At 46.8% G+C, this 20,568-nt stretch overlaps 1 protein-coding gene across 10 annotated transcripts in view; it reads right to left on the bottom strand.

The window, feature by feature from the left end:
* Positions 1-1,709: 1,709 nt before the first annotated feature.
* Positions 1,710-20,568, bottom strand: part of Appl2 (adaptor protein, phosphotyrosine interaction, PH domain and leucine zipper containing 2) — a 48,845-nt gene continuing 29,986 nt past the window's right edge. For 6 of the 10 annotated variants that reach the window (XM_006513511.4, XM_011243404.2, XM_030245027.1 and 3 more), the window contains 13 exons: positions 19,024-19,106; positions 15,821-15,979; positions 14,389-14,577; positions 13,127-13,169; positions 12,820-12,876; positions 12,655-12,743; positions 10,614-10,772; positions 10,377-10,429; positions 7,437-7,611; positions 4,803-4,839; positions 4,435-4,575; positions 3,560-3,607; positions 1,716-2,718 (listed from right to left, as the gene is read on the bottom strand). In XM_006513511.4, the coding sequence (XP_006513574.1) occupies positions 2,584-2,718; positions 3,560-3,607; positions 4,435-4,575; positions 4,803-4,839; positions 7,437-7,611; positions 10,377-10,429; positions 10,614-10,772; positions 12,655-12,743; positions 12,820-12,876; positions 13,127-13,169; positions 14,389-14,577; positions 15,821-15,979; positions 19,024-19,106 (1,368 nt within the window). In that variant the 3' untranslated portion in view covers positions 1,716-2,583. Of the gene's footprint in view, positions 2,719-3,559; positions 3,608-4,434; positions 4,576-4,802; positions 4,840-7,436; positions 7,612-10,376; positions 10,430-10,613; positions 10,773-12,654; positions 12,907-12,999; positions 13,170-14,388; positions 14,578-15,820; positions 15,980-19,023; positions 19,107-20,568 lie in introns of those variants that run through there. The other 4 variants (XM_006513509.4, XM_017313895.2, NM_145220.2 and 1 more) reach the window with 3 other exon arrangements.

Raw genomic sequence — 20,568 nt, forward strand, 5'->3', positions numbered from 1 at the left:
ATTAACTAGTGTAATGTTTAGGTTGTTACCTCTCTTTCCATTGGTAGAAATACATTGGGTGTATGAGTGTGGTTGTTACTAATCTCTGGTAGTGGCTCAGCTAGTTGTTGACAGTGTAGTACTATTCCCTTTACCATTAAGGTGTTTGTGTGTTGGGAGGAAGGATTAGAACACCTATGAACACTATTTGTGTAGGAATTATTTAAAAGTATTTAATCCTTGTAGAATCTGCATAAAAGCTAACCTTAAGAAGGCAGTCAGAAGGTGAAGGCTAGCCCATACTGGGAATGGAAATTGGCAGCTAGCTGGCTTCTCATAAGGTCTTTCTCATCTTTCAGTTGGGCACATGGTATGGTAATCTTTCAATGCTTTTCATGCATTACCATGAAGTTGAGACAAAGAACCAAGCCACCCACTGCTTCTGGCTTAGATGATATGCGAAATACTTGAGAAGCCACAGGTAGGGTGAGACTCAGTCCTTAGAAGTCCCTAAGGCTGCTCCACCTCCTGTGGGATCTGGTGGCAATCAGTTCCTGCTTCTAACAGTTGTTTTCTCCAGTAATAAAATTCAGTTAATAGAAATGATCTATTCTGATTTTATGCCTTTAAAAATGGAGTATTCTGAAGTTCTTCCATGTTGATTCACGGCTGCAGGAAACTAAGCTTTCCTTCTCTCATAACTGGTTACATGCACTCCAGTGTTTTCTTCTGTCTGGTACAGTGACGTCATTTTCATTCATGTCTTGGGGCGGGTGCTGGGACAGCGCACGTGGAGCTGATCCCGTGGGTAAGATGCACTGCTTTATGCCTGCCGTCTACTGTGTGTGTGCAGCTTTCCCTTCTTGGTTGAGACTGGGCATGTTTGTTTCCAAGCCCAGTAACTCTCATGACTCTATATCTTAACGGTCTTCTCCATATTTAGGTGCTTGGTCCTGCCCTTGGTTGTGTCTTTGCTCCGTTTATGTTTTCATTCTGTCATGGTTGTCGTTGGATGTTTTAGTACAGTCTTTTTAGGGTTACCTCAGGGCTTGCATGGCTTGTTTTATTTTAACCGGTCCGTGTAGTGCTGTAGTGGGTATTGCTGTGGATGGTGCTAGGAATTGAACTCGGGGACTTGGTCATGTCTCTGAGCCACAGCCCCGCTCTGGTGTTTTACTTCTCAACTGAGTTATCACTGAGTTTTGTCTATTTGACCCCTCACTGAAAAGCTGTAAACAAGAAGTTTAAATGCATATATCAAAGGGGTGGGTCCTTCTAACAGATCTTATGTGGTTCTCTTAGTTTGGGGTGGTAAAGGATTTTTTGTGTCTTGTTTTGTGACATATGCATGAGTAAGTGTGTGGGCGCCTTGGCTTCCAGAGGTTGATGTTGGGTGTCTTCCTCAGTTGTTGATAACTGGACTGAGACTGGATGGCTAGCAAGCTCATCTAAGGTCCTTTGACTTACACAGCAAGCATGTTACCCACAGAGCCAGCTTTCCAGCTCCTATGTTTTTCAAGACAAGATTTTGTTGTTTAGCCCAGGCTGGCCTTGGACTCATCCTTCAGCTGAGTGTTGAAAATGTAGCTATGTCACTGTCACTGATACTCAGGCCTGATGACAGCTGTACCTCTAGCACTCAGAAGCAAGACTGCAAGGCCAATCTGGTCCACATACCAAGACTTTAGTTTCCTTCTAAGGGTGGTCTATAAACTAACCACAATAAGCAGTTTGAGATGAAACAGTTTTTATTGCTAAATTATTACAAAGACAGGTTGTTGAAGATGGTTACAATTAATTTATGCTGCATGATTTCAAGACCTTTACTTCATAATTAGGGGTTGGAGATTGGTCCAGGACCCCACGAACCAGAAACATCAAGGTAGAAACCAGAACTTCAAAGACAGCCCCACAGCCAGCTGAGCTTCAAGTGAGTTTTAAATTAATTGGTCCCTTTGAGGAAGGTCTGGCTCAGAAGAAACAGGAACTAGTAGAACTGTCCCTTGCTCACAGTGAGTAGCCAGAGAAAGCATCTAAGAGGACCTGAAGCTTTTGAATGAAAGCTGGTTCAGAAAGGTTCTGTTGTAAAGGCTTTGCTGTCTGTTTGAGACCAAATTGCATAGCAGTGCCATGAGGTCCAGGCATGAGACCATTGGGTTATAAATATATAATCTTCAGAATGACAGGCACTTAAAACTAAGTAAAATACAAAAATAGATCATATTAATAGGAACTATTTAGTATTTAACAAATTGTAAATCCAGGGTTTTACCATTTATAAAAGGATCCTAGGAACTGAAGCGCTGCTATCCAAATAAAGTGAACAATGCATTTTTATAGCTCTCGTTCTGGGTACCCAACAGTCTGAAGCAAAGACTTACCACAAAGCACCTAAAATAGCATTTGTAGAGTGTAGGCACGCTCTCACCCATTTCTTATTGTCTCCCTCCCAAGTTTCTGTGCCAGGGCATCCAAGGGTACACTCCGCACGTGATTGTCGGTGTTCTAAATTCAGGTCACTGTGCCTGTACGGCAGAGAAGTTGAAAACTGCTTAAGGAGTGGCTCTCCTTCCCACGTGCTCTGACCCCCGATGCCCAAATGAGTTATGCTTCAGATTCTGCGCCTCTGTTTTCACTTGGACTTCCGCCAGTGTCATCTGCTTGATCGTTTAACAGTACATACTTTCCATCATTGGTTAGTGGTACAGACAGCATTAATCGAGCCAGTGCTTCTGGATCCTGAAGTTAAGAGAGTTTAAGAGAGAGGGGAGAAAGAAAAAGCTTAAGATGCACTTGAACCTCTGGCTTGGCTTTCAGTGCTGTGAGCTGTAGTCCCATTCCTTCTAACTCTAGTCTGTGCTGTCATCTGAAGACTCGAGGATTACATCTAGATTCCCAGGGGCTTTCCTCTGGGCAATGCGTGCCTCCTCCAGAGTCCACATGGCAACACAAAGCTTCACAAAACTTGCCTTGTATATCGTTAAAGCCACTTGGAGTAGGCAGAAGCTGTGCAGGAGCGCACTCTACTGCCCTCGCCCTGCTCACGGTGGTTCTTGCACAGCAGACTGCTACAAGCAGGCGTGCACACTTCTCACCTAGACCCTTGCCTGCTGTCTGTCTACTCGGCAGCACTTCCCGCTGTCCAGGCTTACATCAATCACCTAACGGCTTTTTAGGTGAATGGAAGACTGCAAACTGTTGAGTAGCATAGAGGTCTCCATCTCTGCTCATATCTAGTAAGCGCCTGGTTGGTGGTTGACAGGGCTGTTGCCTGTCACCAGCCTCTAGGGACTGGGTGCTAGTGCAGATGAAGTAAGTATTGTGTCGTAGTTTGAAAGAGAAGAACCCTAGCCAGTTTGAACACAAGCGAGAGAATTAGTAAAGTGATGCTGCAACAGTGCTGTTAAGAGGAAAGGCGTTACCAGACAGTCACCTGAGCCAGAGCACAGGCCATAGCACGGGGTGGGAGGTGGGGGTGGGGCTGGGAGGGTTGTTTTTGTTTTAGGGTGCTTTTTTTTTCTGAATATTACTGTGTCTACAAATGTCTTGGTTACTGAAACAGCCCTAAAATGCATCTTACCTTTTGAACCTCAATAATTTCTTTCCCCAAATTAATAGCATAGCATATCTGAAAGACAAGAAAATAGTGTTTAGCCAAGATAGGAAGAGGTAAACAATTGTAGAAAACAGTATGTTCCAAGGAGCACAGTGAGCCCTCTGTCTGCTCACACCTAGACTGGAAGACGGGGTCTGCTGCAGGAGCCTCGTTCAGTGGCGCTGTTATGACAACAGAAATATCCCAGGGAGTGGAAGACCCAAGTAACCTGCTGTTTGCAGTTCTTAGCGGGACGCTTTCCCCCACATGTTCATATACACTGTGATATATGAACAAATACTTAATGACAGGGCTGGTTTTGATGAATCTGAAGGACCAGCTGAGGGCAGTGCTTGTCATACAAAGGAACACTTTTGATGCTCTTTCCTTGGCTTCCTCTGAGACTGTTTTTCTATTTCTCTTTCTACTTTGCTTTAATTTCTTTAAAACTGGTTCTCAACCTGTGGGTCACAACCTCTTTGGAGCTTAACTAATAACCCTTTCACAGGGGGTCACCTAAGACCATCAGAAACAGATATTTACATTACAGTTCATAACAGCAAAATGATAGTTAGGAAGTAGCAATGAAAGTACTTTCATGGTTGAAAGTCACCATAGCAATCATTAGGAAGGTTGAGAACCACGGCCTTAAAAGAACAAATTAGAATGCTTTTTAACATTTCATGATACGAAACAATTCTATCTAGTTATTAGGGTTGTTCCCTTTCAGTGAGGCCTTCTTAGAAGGTATTATTGTCTGAATGTCTGGATGGAGGCATAAACAATTAGCCAGGTATTCGGATGGACAGTGAAAACCCCAGGCCCTTGGAGAATAGCCTTACTGAGGTACAGGCAAATACCTTTTCTCCTTCTGAGTTGCTTTCAAAAATGTATGTGCTCAGAGACTCTTCTCCTGTGGACTCCGGCACCCGGATGACAAAGCCAACCAGTCTTTTGTTTTCTTGATGAGCAGCAAACTGTGTGACACTGGTAAGCTCAAACTTTTTGAAGAGAGTTTAGGGGAAAGACAGGACGAGACAGAATGAATAATTACATAACTGGAATTTAAAAACCAACAACATTGTTTTCTATGGCAAAGCTGAGGATGTACTATATGGGGATGGGATAGTCATGGGACTTGGAAAGTTATCTTGTGCCTAGGACGGTCTCCAGGGGCAGAGGAGAACTGAGGTGTGATTATGAACGTTAAGATGTAACAGGTACTTACACAGGCCCTTGACACTTGAGTCTGAGGATCTATCAACCTGAAATTGTAAGAGACTCATTACCATACACATGTTGTTCATAGGAGTTAAATCCCACAAATATCCCATGTACGAAGAGTAAGGCCTGCTTGAGGGAAAGATAAGACAGTCCCAACAAAGAATTCTCACTGAGGAATACCGAATGGCTGAGAAGCACCTGAAAAAATGTTCAACATCCTTAATCATCAGGGAAATGCAAATCAAAACAACCCTGAGATTCCACCTCACACCAGTCAGAATGGCTAGGATCAAAAATTCAGGTAACAGCAGATGCTGGCGAGGATGTGGAGAAAGAGGAACACTCCTCCATTGCTGGTGGAATTGCAAGCTTGTACAACCACTCTGGAAATCAGTCTGGCGGTTCCTCAGAAAATTGGACATAGTACTACCGGAGGATCCAGCAATACCTCTCCTGGGCATATATCCAGAAGATGCCCCAACTGGTAAGAAGGACACATGCTTCACAATGTTCATAGCAGTCTTATTTATAATAGCCAGAAGCTGGAAAGAACCCAGGTGCCCCTCAACAGAGGAATGGATACAGAAAATGTGGTACATTTACACAATGGAGTACTACTCAGCTATTAAAAACAATGAATTTATGAAATTCTTGGGCAAATGGATGTATCTGGAGGATATCATCCTGAGTGAGGTCACCCAATCACAAAAGAAGTCACTTGATAGGCACTTACTGATAAGTGGATATTAGCCCAGAAACCTAGAATACCTAAGATACAACTTCCAAAAAACAAGAAAATCAGGAAGGAAGACCAATGCGTGGACACTTCATTCCTGGAATTTTACTTGGAATTTTCTGTAAAATTCCTGGAATTTTACTCGGCAGCCTGACCACTCTACACGGCTGGCTGTGACGCTAAAGGCCATTGTGGGAGAAGGATGGCTCAGTGGGTCCGAGCACCCGCTGTGTGAGACACCCAGCATAGACATTAACAGCCGTGTGTGGCTGCATGCACCTGCCCTAGCCGTGAGTGGAGCAAGGTGCCAGCTCAGTGAGACTTAAGGACCAAGGTGTCGAGGGACAGGAGCAGACACCCAATGTCTGTCTCTGGCCTCCACCTGTGCCCAGAGGGCACATAACACACCAAAATAATGAATAAATCTTTAATGCCTTTTAAAACATGTTTTAGGTTGTGTCTGCTAATGCCGGTGTTTCTTGGCACTGCATTACTGTGTGACTTGCTGCTACTGTAAACAGATACATTTCTATTATGTCCTTCTGGCGTTAAAATTAATTGACATATGGTGTCATACTTTTTGAGGGATTGATGCAAATTTCACAGGTGAAAGCAAAATACAGTTTGTAAAAAATGTCTACAATAAGCAGATATGCAGAGATAGTTTTAGATTTAAAGCATGTGTCAATTTGTACAGAAGCTTTTTAAAGTCAGGGTTTTATTTGTCAATCTTAATTCTCAGGAATAAGATCCCTAACAAGTTTTTTTTTTTTAAAGAGATTTAAATAATGAAGTAGGTTGGCAATAATGAAGTAGGCTGCCTGATGAGTGTGTTCCCTGGGATTCACTCACCAGAGTCATCTTCTGGCCTCCTGAAGAATGTGTACACACACAAATACTGAAGAATGAAGCTAAGTCCTGGCTGCCTTTTCTCCAGTTGGCACACATTAAGTACTGTCAGTGTGCTACTTCAGTGCAGGAAGAGTACCGTGCAGTGAGGACTGAAGAGATGCCACACCAGGAATGAGCCTAGGCATAGCATCTAAACCCGTGCTACACCTCTAACTCAAGCAACCACGACACGCGTGAAACTGACCTGATTGGTATTGTTAGAAATACCATGACACCAGATAAAACATGTCTGCCCAACTAAGCAGGCAGCATGTATTGTGTGGCTGCAGAATGGCCTGTAACAGCCTGTGCCTAGAGCCTGACCGCCCTCCCAGGCTCCTGCCTAGCTGCACATGGATGCTGCATGGCTTCATAGATTCGTGTTCTCTGTTGCTGTTTTCTAAAAACTATATTCTGAGATGACAAGATGACTGCATAGCTGTGGCATCACTGGGGACAGTCCAGGTTTGGACATTGCTAATCTGGAAACTTAGGTTAGAAATATATAGATAATGAAACCACAGTGAAAATTCCATACCATGAAACTTTGTTTCTGGTGAAAAATTATTAAAAATAATTTGTAGAGTAACTGTGTATGTATAAGGTACAAATGAAACAGATTTTATGTGTAAAATTGGGTCCCATCTTCAAGATATCTCATTTTGTGTGTATGTATGTATGTATGTATGTATGTATGTATACATGCATGTAAAATTACTTGAAAAGAGAAAAAACAAAGTCAGGAAGAGTGCTGGCCCAAGCATTTCAGTCAGGACTAATCTATATTCACTGATAACAGGGATCTGAAGACAGGTTCCTGCTGGCTTCAGTCCTCTCGACCCCATCTTCCATGTGCTGGGATTGCATACATGCATTACCACACCCAACCCAGCTCTGGGTCAGAATGTACCTTTTATTCTATATATCAAAATGCAGAAAGGATTTTAACATTCCAGATGGGTAAGCATTCTTTACCCAGGGAGGAATGAGTCTGAAGTGAACTGAATGTACCTCAGAGTTTGACTGGTGACCATGAGATGGGATTCGGTCATGCGGAAGATGTTGTGAATAGCTCGAGCAGCCAGTACTTGTCTCATTGCCTCATAAATCACTTCAGCCGTGCTGTCTGTCTTAACTGCCATTGATCCCAAAAACCGAACGATGAACATCTGCTGCAGAAGAGAGTCTGCAAGAGAACACGCTGCACTCAGCATCGCATGAACACAGGTATAGGTGAAGACTTGGGCTGGCTTTCAACAAGCCCAGTGTTACAAAAGCTCTGACCCCTTACTGTCTGTATTTGTCTGTGGAGCTTCAACAGACTCACCCTTGTTTTTCCAGCTACAAAATGCTGAGTGGTGACAGATGAACATCCTGTCACTCAGTCTCAGTGAGCCTTTCCCACTGCCTCTCAGAAATTTGTGGGCCATTGAATAGTTATGAGAAATAAGATGTAATACTGGGCCACATTTGATCCATACACATTTTTATTACCACAGAGCCAAAGTTACATCCTATAAATGAATGGAAAGATTACCAATTTGTGTTTAATGTGTCTTTGGGACACCCTGCCCCTAAGTGTTCAGAGTGGAGCCAAGGCTTTGTGCTCCATTAGCAAGTGTCCTACTCCTGGGCTACATCCCCAGCTCTCAGAAGTTGCACAGGCTGGCCTTGGACTTACGCTGTAGCCCAAGCAAGTCCTAAGCTCAGGGCTTTTTTTTAAAGCTATTTTTTCCTTATTTGTTATTGACTGATTGATTTACCAGGACATTTTCTTTTTTTTTTTTTTTTTAAAGATTTATTTATTATTTTATGTAAGTACACTGTAGCTGTCTTCAGACACACCAGAAGATGGAGTCAGATCTTGTTATGGATGGTTGTGAGCCACCATGTGGTTGCTGGGATTTGAACTCTGGACCTTTGGAAGAGCAGTCAGGTGCTCTTACCCACTGAGCCATCTCACCAGCCCAGGACATTTTCTTAAAGCTAACTTTCTTTCTTTCCTTCCTTCCTTCCTTCCTTCCTTCCTTCCTTCCTTCCTTCCTTCCTTCCTTCCTTCCTTCCCTCCCTCCCTCCCTCCCTCCCTCCCTCCCTCCCTCCCCCCCCTCCCTCCCTCCCTCCCTCCCCCCCCTCCCTCCCTCCCTCCCTTCCTGATGGTGTTTTGCCTCCGTGTATGTCAGTGTACCACATGCATGCAGTACCCTTGGAGGCCAGAACAGAGTATCTGTTCTCCTGGGACTGAAATTCCGGCTTATTGTCAGCACCATGTGGGTACAGAGCCCAGGTCTTTTGCAAGAACCACCAGTCCACTTAACCACTGAGCCATCTCCATACCTACTCACTCTCCCCTTGCTTACCCCCAATAGCTGGTACTACAGGCATTTGCCATAGGCCAGGGTCAGTGGGGGCATAGTCTAACAGTACTGAGCAACAACTGAAAGATGATTAGAAGACCCCATCCTTGTTTACAAAACTAACGTGCTAAAAACATGCTACACGTGGTCTTTTTTAAATTTTTTTCTTTCAAGACCGGTTTCTCTGTGTGGCCCTGGCTAGCCTGGACTTGGCTTTGAACTCAGAGATCTGCCTGCCTCTGCCTCCTGAGTGTTGGGATTAAAGGTGAGTGCCACCATGCCCAGGTCTGGAGTTAGTTTTACATAAATAGTTTTATTTGAGGCAAGATCCTGCCACATAGACTAGGTTGGTCTTGAACACAGTGACTCCTGTCTCAGTCTTTACAGTTCTGGGATTATCTTGCAAGTGCTTCAAATTACTGAAATTGTCCTGGCTTGGATTTCAAAGTCTGCTTCATAGAATTAGGTCTTGAATTCAGTGACCCTTCTGTCTCAGCCTCCCAAATGATGGGATTATAGATGTTTTCTATGACTTCAGCTAGGCATGGCCCATCACACCCAGCTGAATCTAAAATACTTGTGTGTGGACTGTGCCAAGTCATTGAGGTACATGGTGCTGTGCAGTCATTTCTAAAGCAGAGTCTGTCAGTAAAACAAAACCTAGTTTAGCCAAATCCCTTTTAAAGGGTTATTTTTGTTTATGTGTATAAGGTTTTTCTCACATGTGTATGTGTTTGTATATGTATATGCATGTGCTATGTGTGCCTGTGGAAGCCAAACCGTGTCAGATCTGAACTGGAGCTAAGGCAGTTATAAGCAGCTATACAGGTACTGGTAAGCAAACCCAGCTTGCGGTCGGTCCCCTGCAAGAACACTAGATGCTCTTAACTGCTGAGTCTTTTCTCTAGCAATGTTCAAGTAGATTTAAAGTAAATTTTTAAGTTTATGTGCACCTTGCGTGCCTGGTACATGTAAAGGCTGGAAAAGGGCGTGGGGCCCTCTGGTGCTGGTTGTGAGCTGCCATGTGGGCAATGGGAACCGAAAGCAACCCTGGGCCCTCTCTATGAGCAGCACACGAGCCCTGAGAAACCACCCCTGAGAAGGACTCTTGGCTCCTGTAAATTCTCAAGTATTATTAAACTCGAGGGGAGTCATTAGAAAGACTTGCATCCTAGAAACAATGTGAGATTCCCTTCAAGAAGCCATATTAGAGATCTTGCAAATGCTTCAAATTACTGAAATTGTCCTGGCTTGGATCTCAACATCTGCTTCATTGAATTCAGTGACCCTTCTGTCTCTGCCTCCTTAATGATGGGATTATAGATGTCTTCTGTCACTTCAGCTACCATGATTCCACTTTAAATATGATCATTTTTTCCTCTGAAAAACCTGCTCTATAGAAATCTAATAACAAATTAGATTTGATAGTGCCTCTGGGCAGGAGCTTCAAAAAGGGCATGGTATGGCTAAAGCTAAAATGGCCTTCCTTTTTTGTCCAAGTTTTCACAGAACATGCTGGAGCTTTAGGACAGGACTTCTCACGTTCGGGACCCTCTTCATTTGTACAGGCCAAAGAGCCGTGAGCCTGGGCACTTACCTTCTGCTTCAGGGAATGAGCCATCCTCCGTCTCACCGAAAGGGTTGGTGCGCCTAGGGGACAGCCAGAGGTCAGCCAGAGGTCAGCCAGAGGTCAGCAGTCCTGACAGCTGCAGCTGGCAAGATGCTTAGCACCTGAGCTCCTGGCATCCCAGGGTACCCCAGTAGCAGTCTGGTGGTGGTAAAGACATAGACAAACTGCCGCTCATTTTCCCAAGCCTGCCACCTCAGGTATTACCTGCCACCCCTGTTCTGGTCAAGGAATTCTGTTGCCGGAAGTACAATATCAAACTGAATGGGTGTCCCAGGTGCAATCAGTTCCTCTGTTTCAGGAATGCTGGCTGTTGCTTTGGGAACAATATTGTCATCTTCTATGTCTGAATTTTTTATGTTTTGACTAAAATATAAAAAGGGAGAAAATCTTGATCAAATTTTGCACTTGTTTAATGCTGCTGTGACTTTTACATATTGAAATACAAAGGAGCCTCCAACTGCTCTCAGGCCATTCTACAAATAAACCTTCCACAACTGCACGTCCTTGCTTAGAGCCATTCAGTTCTTCATGCTATAGTCAGTCCCTCTGCTGCTCACCATTCTGAGCAGTGCGTTAGGACTTACATAATAATTTCTCCCTTAGAAATGGGTTTTTAGGACTGAGGCTACAGCCAGCTCACACTGACACATAGTAGGTACTGAAGACATGTTAGCTGAAAAAACAAAACATCTGGACCTGACACTTCACTGCAACCCAACTGTAATTTTCTGAAAATCCCCTTTCCACTCACTAGACCACCGCTTGAGAGAGACAGCAAACATGCCACGTGTTCCTGTTCCTGTGAGTTCCATCCCAATGCTTAGCCAATTCTCCTTGCACCGGCTCCGTTATACCATTGTGCCAGCCATTCTTCTGTCCCTTCTCTGAATTCTCTGATACTTTTCAATAAGTCACAGTACTTGGTCCCCTGTGCCTCCTGAGCACTGCACTGTGTCTCATCTGCAGCTAGAGACAGCGCCTGTAAACGTAGTGTGCTTGCACAGTGAGGAGCCTGTCCTACACTGTCCTGCTGCTTCTCTTGAGGACAGAATGCTGTCATTTAACTTTACCCTTTAAAAATCCTTTTTAAGGTACAGTGCAAACTTTGAAGGGCACTGAATGTCACAACATTTCCATTCCTTACACAGTCTGGGCCACAAGAGCCCTCCAGAATCTTTTCACTTGGTATTTTTACATCAGCATTTTCTGGTTTCTCAAACATGTCCTAACTGAATACTTTATAGGGACTGCAATGGCTACTTGACATACTTCTATGCAGTGTTGCCCCTTTCTCAATCCTTTGGCCTGTACACTGCCTGTAATCCCTGAGCAGGAATCGCCAAGGCTTTCTGCAATGACTCAAATCTATCTGGTGGCCTTACCTATCGTTCTTTCTCACAGACCAATGCCAGGTGCCTAAACCCGGAGAAGCTACACAATCAGAGTTTCCTAAGGACTCCTGCCTTCTGGGCCATTAAGTATTTGTAGGACATCTGATGGAGTTCTTTCTACCATGCCACTAAAAGACACAGTTAGAGTCTTGATTTTAATATGCCCCTTGATGCCATTAATGCAACAGAAAGGCAAACCTCTCCTACCTAATTAACCACTTGAAAACTCCCACTGAGATAAGATGTAGGAGCTCTAGAATACATCCTTAGGCAGTATTCAGAGGAAAAGCTGTGTGCATGGAAATGCTCAGCTAATGGAGATGGGAAAACCAGGTGTGGGAGAGGATACCTGTAACTCCAGCACTTGGGAGGCTGAGGCAAGGAGGGCTACAGGGATGAGGCCGGCCAGGTGATCTGATGTGACTCTTCCCATAACCCCAAATATTCAATGCTAATACATGACTGTAAGACGTAGTATAAGAATTAGAGAAATGTAGTCAAGTAAGTGGAAACCTGGATGCACTTAATGAACCTATGCATATGCAGAGAAGGCTGAGCCCAGACCACGGACACACAGAAGGTGACACAGCTACGGTACCATGATGCTAACACAGCTGCAGGAGGGTCTGTCATGTGTGGCTGTGGCCCTGGACAATCAGGTCTGAATACTGATCCCACCTCTCTCTGTGCTGTGAGTGTGGGCACATTACTGACTTTTCCGGCTGTAACTATTGCGTCTGTTGCACAGGGTGCAGTGGAATCTGTGGAGGGTTGTGAGAACTCGGAAGAACTCACTTCAAATCTCTAATACAGCGTGGCTCCGCACAGGCTAATTTCTCCTCGTCCTTGCTTACCTGGAGCAGGAGCTTTCTTGTTTCTTCCCAAAGCTTGTAATTGGCGTCACCGCCTGAAGAGCCGTCTGATTCAACTTGATGGCTACTGCCTAAAGGTAAGCCACAGGAGACATGCTCAGTCCAGGAATGGATGCCTCCTTGCAGGAGTGCAAGCGGTTAAGTTACCTCTGGGTTGTCCGTCAGGTAGATCTGCCTGGAGATGTTGTTTACTGCACATATCCACTATGGAGGACATTAGAAAGAATACTTAATCTCTGTCTCTCTGAGACACACACAACACACACACACACACACACACACACACACACACACACACTGTGGAGGACATTAGAAAGAATACTGAATCTCTGTCTCTCTGAGACACACACAACACACACACACACACACATACACACGGACGGACCGACCGACCGACCGACCGACCGACCGACCGGCGGATGAACAGACAGGCGTGAGTCGGACAAAGCTTTACCTCTTCATATTCCTTCCTGCTCTCTGCTTGGAGAATTATTCCCCTGAAACAAACAAGATATCAGGAACACAGGGCCTGGTAGAAGCAGAGTCCTTGGAAGAGGTAAGGCCATCGTGAAGGGGGAATGCCTCCCAGGTCTCAGGACCTGAGGAATGTTCTTTATAGCAACTTGACCCCAGGAAAGCAGCGTTTTGGGATGGAAGGGAAATGGGGTTGCAGGCTGGCTCTTCCACCAGCACACTGCACCATCTAGCCTCAGCTTCCTCCTCTGCGTGAGAAGGTTGGACTTAAGCCATCTAGCCTATGACTGTAGTGCAGACTGTCTGATCCTCTTCTTAGATGCTGACAGGAGAGTATTCATCCTTCTCAAAGATACAACTTGGTATCTAAGAACCGAGGGTCCATATGCTGAAGGCATTCCACCTTCACAATGGCCGTACCTCTTTCAAGGACTCTGCTCCTACCTGTTCCTTATAACTGTGGCAGAAGGAACACAGACACCATTTCTGTTTTGCATCTGAGGAGATCCAGGCCCAGGGATGCTCAGGAAGCAAATGGGGCCACTAGAACCTGGGCGTCTTAGTTGTGAGCCACTGGCCACGGTTAGAGGAAGGACAGTGTCCAACTAACTGCTCTACTGACTTGGGGAGGGATGGCCCTGGGTTCCCACTCTTTCACCACCACCTTGTGGGATTTTCTTGGATTTGGAACTCTGAACACAAACTTAAAACCACTGTTGCACACCGAGAGGAGCCACCGGGATGGAATCTACTGTGGTAACTCTAGGGTACCACATTTTGAGGTATGACCTCTTTGGGCCACTAAGGTCCCCAGGTGTGAGGACCTCGTGATTAAGTGGCATGTCTGTAGCGGACTGTGCTGTTCACACTTCTTGTCCTGATATAAAATGGCTCCTTGGGCAGCCTCCTTCCTGCTCTCCTTAGCCTTGCCCCTAAGAAACAGGAGTCACAGCTTTCTCACTTCTACCTCTGCCGACAAGCATCTGCTTCTACATGTGTTGGATATACACATATATGTCTCCTTCTAAAACTCAGAGCTGGCTTCTTACTGGGGCTCCTGAATACGGTGAGCTGGACCAGAAATCACCTGCATCTATTTAGAGAACAGAAAACCATTTTCTGGAAGAATAAGGCCTGGAGTGTGGCCTCTCCTGAGAAGGACTGGCACATGGGAACTAGAGCTAGCGGCCTTCAGTAAGGGCACTTCCTACACTGTCCTCCCAAACAAGCTCTGAGGCATACGGTTTGCCACTGGGCGTGGAGATCTGGAAGCAGTATCGTCGGTCTTCACAATCCACGGCCATCACAGAGCAGTTGTCCAGGTCCTGAATCAAGCCTCCAGCCACAGCGCCCCGGGGCTGGCACATGAGGTTCCCGCCTTGGGTGAAGAAGTACAGCCTCTCCCACGTGGTGGTGACCAGTCCGGTCTTGCTGTGGGAATTGTATGTGAAGGTCCATTAACACTAGGGCACGGGACAGCAACCCCATACCATCTGCCTGTTCTTAGGAACTGGCAGCATTTTAGAAATGCCTTTGCATTAAAAGGAAACCTTAAAACTCACTTTGTGAATCGTGACAGAAATACCTTTTGTTTGAGTCAGAGGGAAGACTAGGCTCTGCTCCATGAGGAAGAAAAGCACCAATGCCAGCTATGCAGGCACGGATGCTTAACCCTCCTCACCCTGAGTGTGGCCAAACTTGGCTTCCAAACCCACCAGCCTTAACTAGAATCTGTCCTTCACAATTAGGAACTGAAAACCAGTTATTTCTCTGGGATATAGTACTGAACTACACTGATTCTACCAGTCACCAGGGTCACACTGCCTCTCCCCCAATCCTGTGGCCTCTAACTGGAGGGCGTTCTCATTTGGTGTACTGTGTATAAGAGAAAAATACAGCTTCTTGGCAAAAGCATCAAAATTTTGTGGATTTTTCCCCCCTACAGAACTAATGGGGATAGTCTCACACAGATTAGCCTGGGAGAGCTACCACCTGCAGAAAGAGCTAGCCATTACATCAGATAAGCCAAATGGTAGGAACATTTGGCTTAATGTTTTCTAAATAGAATGTATATGCAAGGCACTATGTGTCTTTTTCCAATAATTTTTTTAATGGCAATTGTTAACCTTGGAGGGGTCCCAACACACTAGAATGTCATTCAATACGAAGTGGGTGCCCCAGACAGAGGCCATCTACATCTCAGCCAAGTCAGCCACCAATTCCAACACTCCCCATACTCGATGGGCACAGCCTCTTGGGGTCTGGAAGCAGTTACACCTGACAGTCTTCTATTCCAAAGACCATGACAGGCAGAATTTAATCTGGAGGGACTTAACTGACCATGGCTCTGGGGCACTGCTCCTACCCTCCAGCCAGCAGGGGCCAAGGGCTGTAACTCAGTAGTTGGGGTGACAACATCTAAGTGACCATGACACCTAAACAAGGGTGGCCTGCAACATGTGGAGTCAAGGGCACTGACCCCAGGTCCTTATGGTTGGGTTCTCAGCCACTGCTCAGTACAGCTTGGAACCTGGGCCCAAGAAGCTTCCCAAATCAGGCAGGAGTGGGAGCCCATCCTTTGCTGACTACTGCTACACACAGCCTCACTGGCAGCGCGAGCGATGGCTTCTGGGACTACTTCTCAGGGAAAACAAAGTGTGCATGGCGCTCTCACTTTCTGAGATTGAGGTAACCAGTCTTCTGGATGAGGTTCCTGTTGATCTGCGCTGTGGCCACATCAATGTCCGGAGTGTAAACAGATTCACTGACCGAAAGCAACTCTTGCTGGGACACCCGCATCTTGTCTGCCTCAGCTTCCAGTTCCACCTGAATGCTTAAGACACAAGGTTTCAGGTCAGCCACTCTCCACAGGCCGACTCAGCACTCCTAAGCCACGGTGGCAGGGTCTGCCTCACCCACCGAAGCATCCTATATGACAGACGGAGCCACCAGTTTCCCATGAAGCCACGCTCTTTACCCTTTTTACTAATGCCCGGAAAGCTGCATTACCAGAAGTGACGTAAGCCCACCATTCCAGAACAACACTGGTTCAGGGTTGCCACATTCAGTTATCTGATGCAGATCTTAGGAACTGCTCTGTGAGCCCGTCCTCAGGGTCCAAGTACAGGTAGCCTATCAAAGTCCCTCCATGCCAAGGGAAGGAAGGGGACAACAGTGCCTAACTCAGGCTTTGAGGAGACTCAGAGGGAGGGATGGCCAGGAAATATGAAGGTACAATGGTAACTCAAGGCCAAGGCTTGTCCTAAGACAGTCATACTATGCCCTGAGATGGCTCAGGCTCACTGGTCAAGGACTGCTAACAGAGGGTAAGGGAGCCAATGACCAGGCTCTGGTGTGACTGTCCTGGCTTCACATGCACATACGCTGATGTATAGAAAACTTGGAACTTTTGTATGGAACAGGAGACTCAGACTCTCCGTACTGGTGACTGGTGTAGGTTGTAAAGTCTAAGACAGAAATCCCCACATGGCCCACATATCTGAGAACGCGTACTAGAGATAAGGAGACCCACTTCACACGAAGTTATATGAGAAGACAGAGCTACAGCAGTCAGGAATGAGGCAGACATGTACAGCAGAGTCACAACATCCAGTTTCTCAAGGGCAGAGCTCAGGATTTCCTCTTCTCTAAGCCTGGACATTCCACCCAGCTCTCAAGTTTGCCTAGGTGAGAGTTCAGCTCTTCTGACATCTGAACAGACCAGGTACTCCTCTACTGAGATGGTGGGACTGGCACTAACAATCAAACCTCACTGGCATAACCTGCTATTCATTGCCAAGGTGAGGAAGGGTTAGCGCGCGCGCGTGTGTGTGTGTGTGTGTGTGTGTGTGTGTGTGTGTGTGTGTGTCACCATGTAAAGCAGGCTGGCCTCAAACTCACAGAGTTTGCCTGCCTTTGCCTCCTGAGTACTGGAATTAAAGGTGTATATCACTGTGCCCCGGCAAGGTGGAGACTGGAGTAGGAGGACAGCCACATACAGGATTCTTGGGGCAGTCTGTGGACAGACCCACTGAGGTCCTTCAGATTGTGTGGACAGAGTCGTCTCTTGAAAGACGTGTGTCCTCAGAGATATGCTCAAGTGCAGCAGTATGACACCGGGCACACTATTCCGGTTTTAAGTAGCTGCTCTGCTCTCCCCAAGCCCCATACAGATAGCCTCAAAATCCTACACCAATCAGAAACTTCCAAGACCCCAAAGAACACAGTAGAAAAATAACTGCTTCACCTGCAACTCTTCAAAGCTGGCTGGGTTTTTGTTTTGTTTTGTTTAAGTATTTTTCTAACTTGCACATGATATATCACCATGGGGTTAAGGACTAAAAAAGCCAAGCTCTTCAGGGTGGCTGAAACCATGCTGCCTTGTCCAGCCCTCAGCTGAGTTCTGAAAACATGTGAGCACGTAGGCTACCGAGTCCCCCCTGCATAACGCAAAGCTGTAGTGCCAGCACCAGACAATGCCTGAGGCCTCCTGTGGGTAGGTGGCACCTGCACACAGTGTGGCAGCACTAGATCCTCCTGCCTGGAGAACACTGCTGGTGTTCCGGGTGCTAACGTCAGGCACCTGCACACAGTGTGGCAGCACTAGATCCTCCTGCCTGGAGAACACTGCTGGTGTTCAAGTGCTAGCGTCAGGCACGGTGATGCATGCGCACCTCTAACCCCAGCACTCAGGAAGCAGAGGCAGAGCAGAGGCAGGCAGATCTTTCTGAGTTTGAGGCCACCCTAGTCCATATGGCGAGTTCCAGGCCAGTCAGGACTACAAAATGAAGCCCTGCCTAAAAAAGAAAACAGAAACTTTATACTTAGGAGATGAGAGAGAACGGGCCCTCTTACAGAATGGCAGGTTCTGTACTGTGCTCTAACATTCCCCAGGACTAACCATCTACACAGGAAGAAAGTGATGTGGATTTCACAAACTGTTCTCTGGCATCACTAAGTCTGACCTGTGTCCCTCCCTGCTGCTGGGTACTAGGCAAGTTCAGGGCTTGGTACTGGCTCTTCAGGGTTTACCTTCATGTTCCGAGCCTCTGATGGACTCGCACCTGACTAAATTCCTCCTGGCCCTTTTCAGCTATCTGGGATGTAACAGCATCAGGAACACGTCCCCATTTCCACATGAAGATTCCACAGCCATCATTTCCACTCTGTGTATTTCCCTCTTTGGGGGCAGGGTAAGAGGTTCTGAAAGGGTCTCATGTGCTCCAGGCTGGCCTTGAACTCTGGCCTTCCTGTCCCCTCCTCCTGCCATTTTTTATCTCTTAAACTATAGCACCCCCTCCCCAAACCCAACCCACACATAGTCTGCACAGATACGCAGAGTGACACATGCATGCTCTGGTGAAACTAGTCTGCAGATGTGGTCCATGAGCCACCTCACTCTTGTCACAGGGGTCAGGGAAGGGGACAGGGGCAGGAGCCAGGGCAGCCCTCCCAACCACCAAGCACAGGTAAGACCATCTGAGGAAAGTGATGGGGGTTTGAAGCATGAACTCCATGGCTGCACCACAGCTCACTGAAGTAAATGTGAAGGCTAGGGTAAACTAGTACGACAGCTAGAACGTCCTCAAAAGTTAAAGCACTTCTGGTTGCTGATCCCATAATCCCAGAGGGAAAGCTAACCTCCACCTCTCACAAGCTCAGAGCGTGTGTCACCCACACATCAACACAAGCGATTCTGACACCAGAAGTGCCTGGACTCCATGGGAAGTACAAGTTTTCATGTTGGGAGAGCCTGGCCTGCTACAGGGTAATGGGGCTCTGTTGACCTCTGAAGACAGAAGGCTCCCCCACCTCCCAGAGAGGCTGACTGACTGGGAAGACAGAAGGAACCCAGGTCTCGCCTGAGAGCAGCATTACCTCTGAACCATGTCTTTAACGGATGACAAGAAGCCGTCCATACTTTTGGAGAACATCTCTGCTCCTCTCTTGAAAAAGTTGATCTGAAAGATACAATTGCAGTACTCTGTACATCAGCTGGGAAGGCTAAGTGGCCAGTTCCCGAACTGTGAGACCTTGTGGGACAACTGAGGGTCGCCAGCGCCTCCTGCTGGTAATCAGGCAGCATCTCGCCATCGCCCACCTCCAGCACACTGGTTGAGAAGGCCCAAGTTTGTCAGTGGAGAAGGTGGAGCCTGGCAGCCTTGTGGTGGCTCCTTCAGGAGACTGAGGGATGCTCAGGCCCAGCAGCACACGGACAAGCATCTGATGAAGTACAGCATGAGATGCCTGCCCTCGCTGAGGGCTACCATCTACCTGCCTGAGCACACTCACCGGGCCCTACACCGCATACACGGACAGATGGTGAACTGAGCTGTGGCAGAGGGGAACCTGAGCTAGAGAGCCCAGTTTTAAGAGCCTCTTCCAACCACAGCACAAAGGGGATCTGGCACTAAGCAGCTGCTAAACTAGGTGAGGCAGTCTGCTCCCCAGGGTTCTGAGATGGGTGCTTTCTCTGCCTATGGGACAGTGGTACCCTGAAGACCTGGGAAGTTGGAATGAAACTGCAGGTTTGGTGCTGAAGGAAGGACTACTTGCTTCATTTCCTAGGTCTGGGTGCCAACACATGTGCCAGGCCAGGCAAGGGAAAGAGAGATGGTAAGAATGCAGCTGCCCAGCCTGCAAAGCTCAGCCTCCCTCTCTTGTGAAGACTTTCCCAGCTGTGACACAAGGCCGCAAAGACAGGAAGCAGAGTGTGGCCTGAGTGGTGTTATCAGCAGTGTCTGGATAGTCTTCCCTCTAATCTGAGAACCCAGGAATGTGTGCACCTGTCCTGAGGTCAGGGAGGGTATGGACAGCCGATGAACACGATTATCCCCACGCGGTAATACACATGTGGGAGGCTCTGGCCTGCTGACCTCTAATTCAGCTTAACATTGTAAATCCATTCCAATCCCTGCAACATCAAAAACCAAACGATACTCATCAGTTAGTTTTCATCTTTTAAATCAGCCTTCGGCATTTCTAATGGCTCAGCATCTGGGGTTTCTTGTCCTTCCCTGCTGACCTCCTTTGGAGCATTGCTTTAAGCCTTTGACTTGCTCTCCAGTTACTGTGAGCTCTCTGGAGCGACCCAATCCCAAGCACAGAATAAATGGAGGGGCTTTACAGCCCCACTGCCTAGGGCTTACCCTGAAAATACACATGAGAGGTCACTTATACACTCCAGGATTTCACAGGGCTGTTGAGATGGCTCAGAGCACCTGTCCCCACGTCTGCAGGACTCACATGATAAAAGGAACTGATTCCTGAAGTTGTCCTCTTACTTCCACATGCATGCCAGGGCATGTGCAAGCTCCCCTCTCCACATGCACGCACGCACGCACGCACGCACACACACACACACACACACACACACACACAGAGTGTGATTTTGGAAAATCCATACAACTGATAAAAACCTCC

Source organism: Mus musculus, chromosome 10 (genome assembly GCF_000001635.26).
Source record: "Mus musculus strain C57BL/6J chromosome 10, GRCm38.p6 C57BL/6J".
NCBI classification, from domain to species: Eukaryota; Metazoa; Chordata; class Mammalia; order Rodentia; family Muridae; genus Mus; species Mus musculus.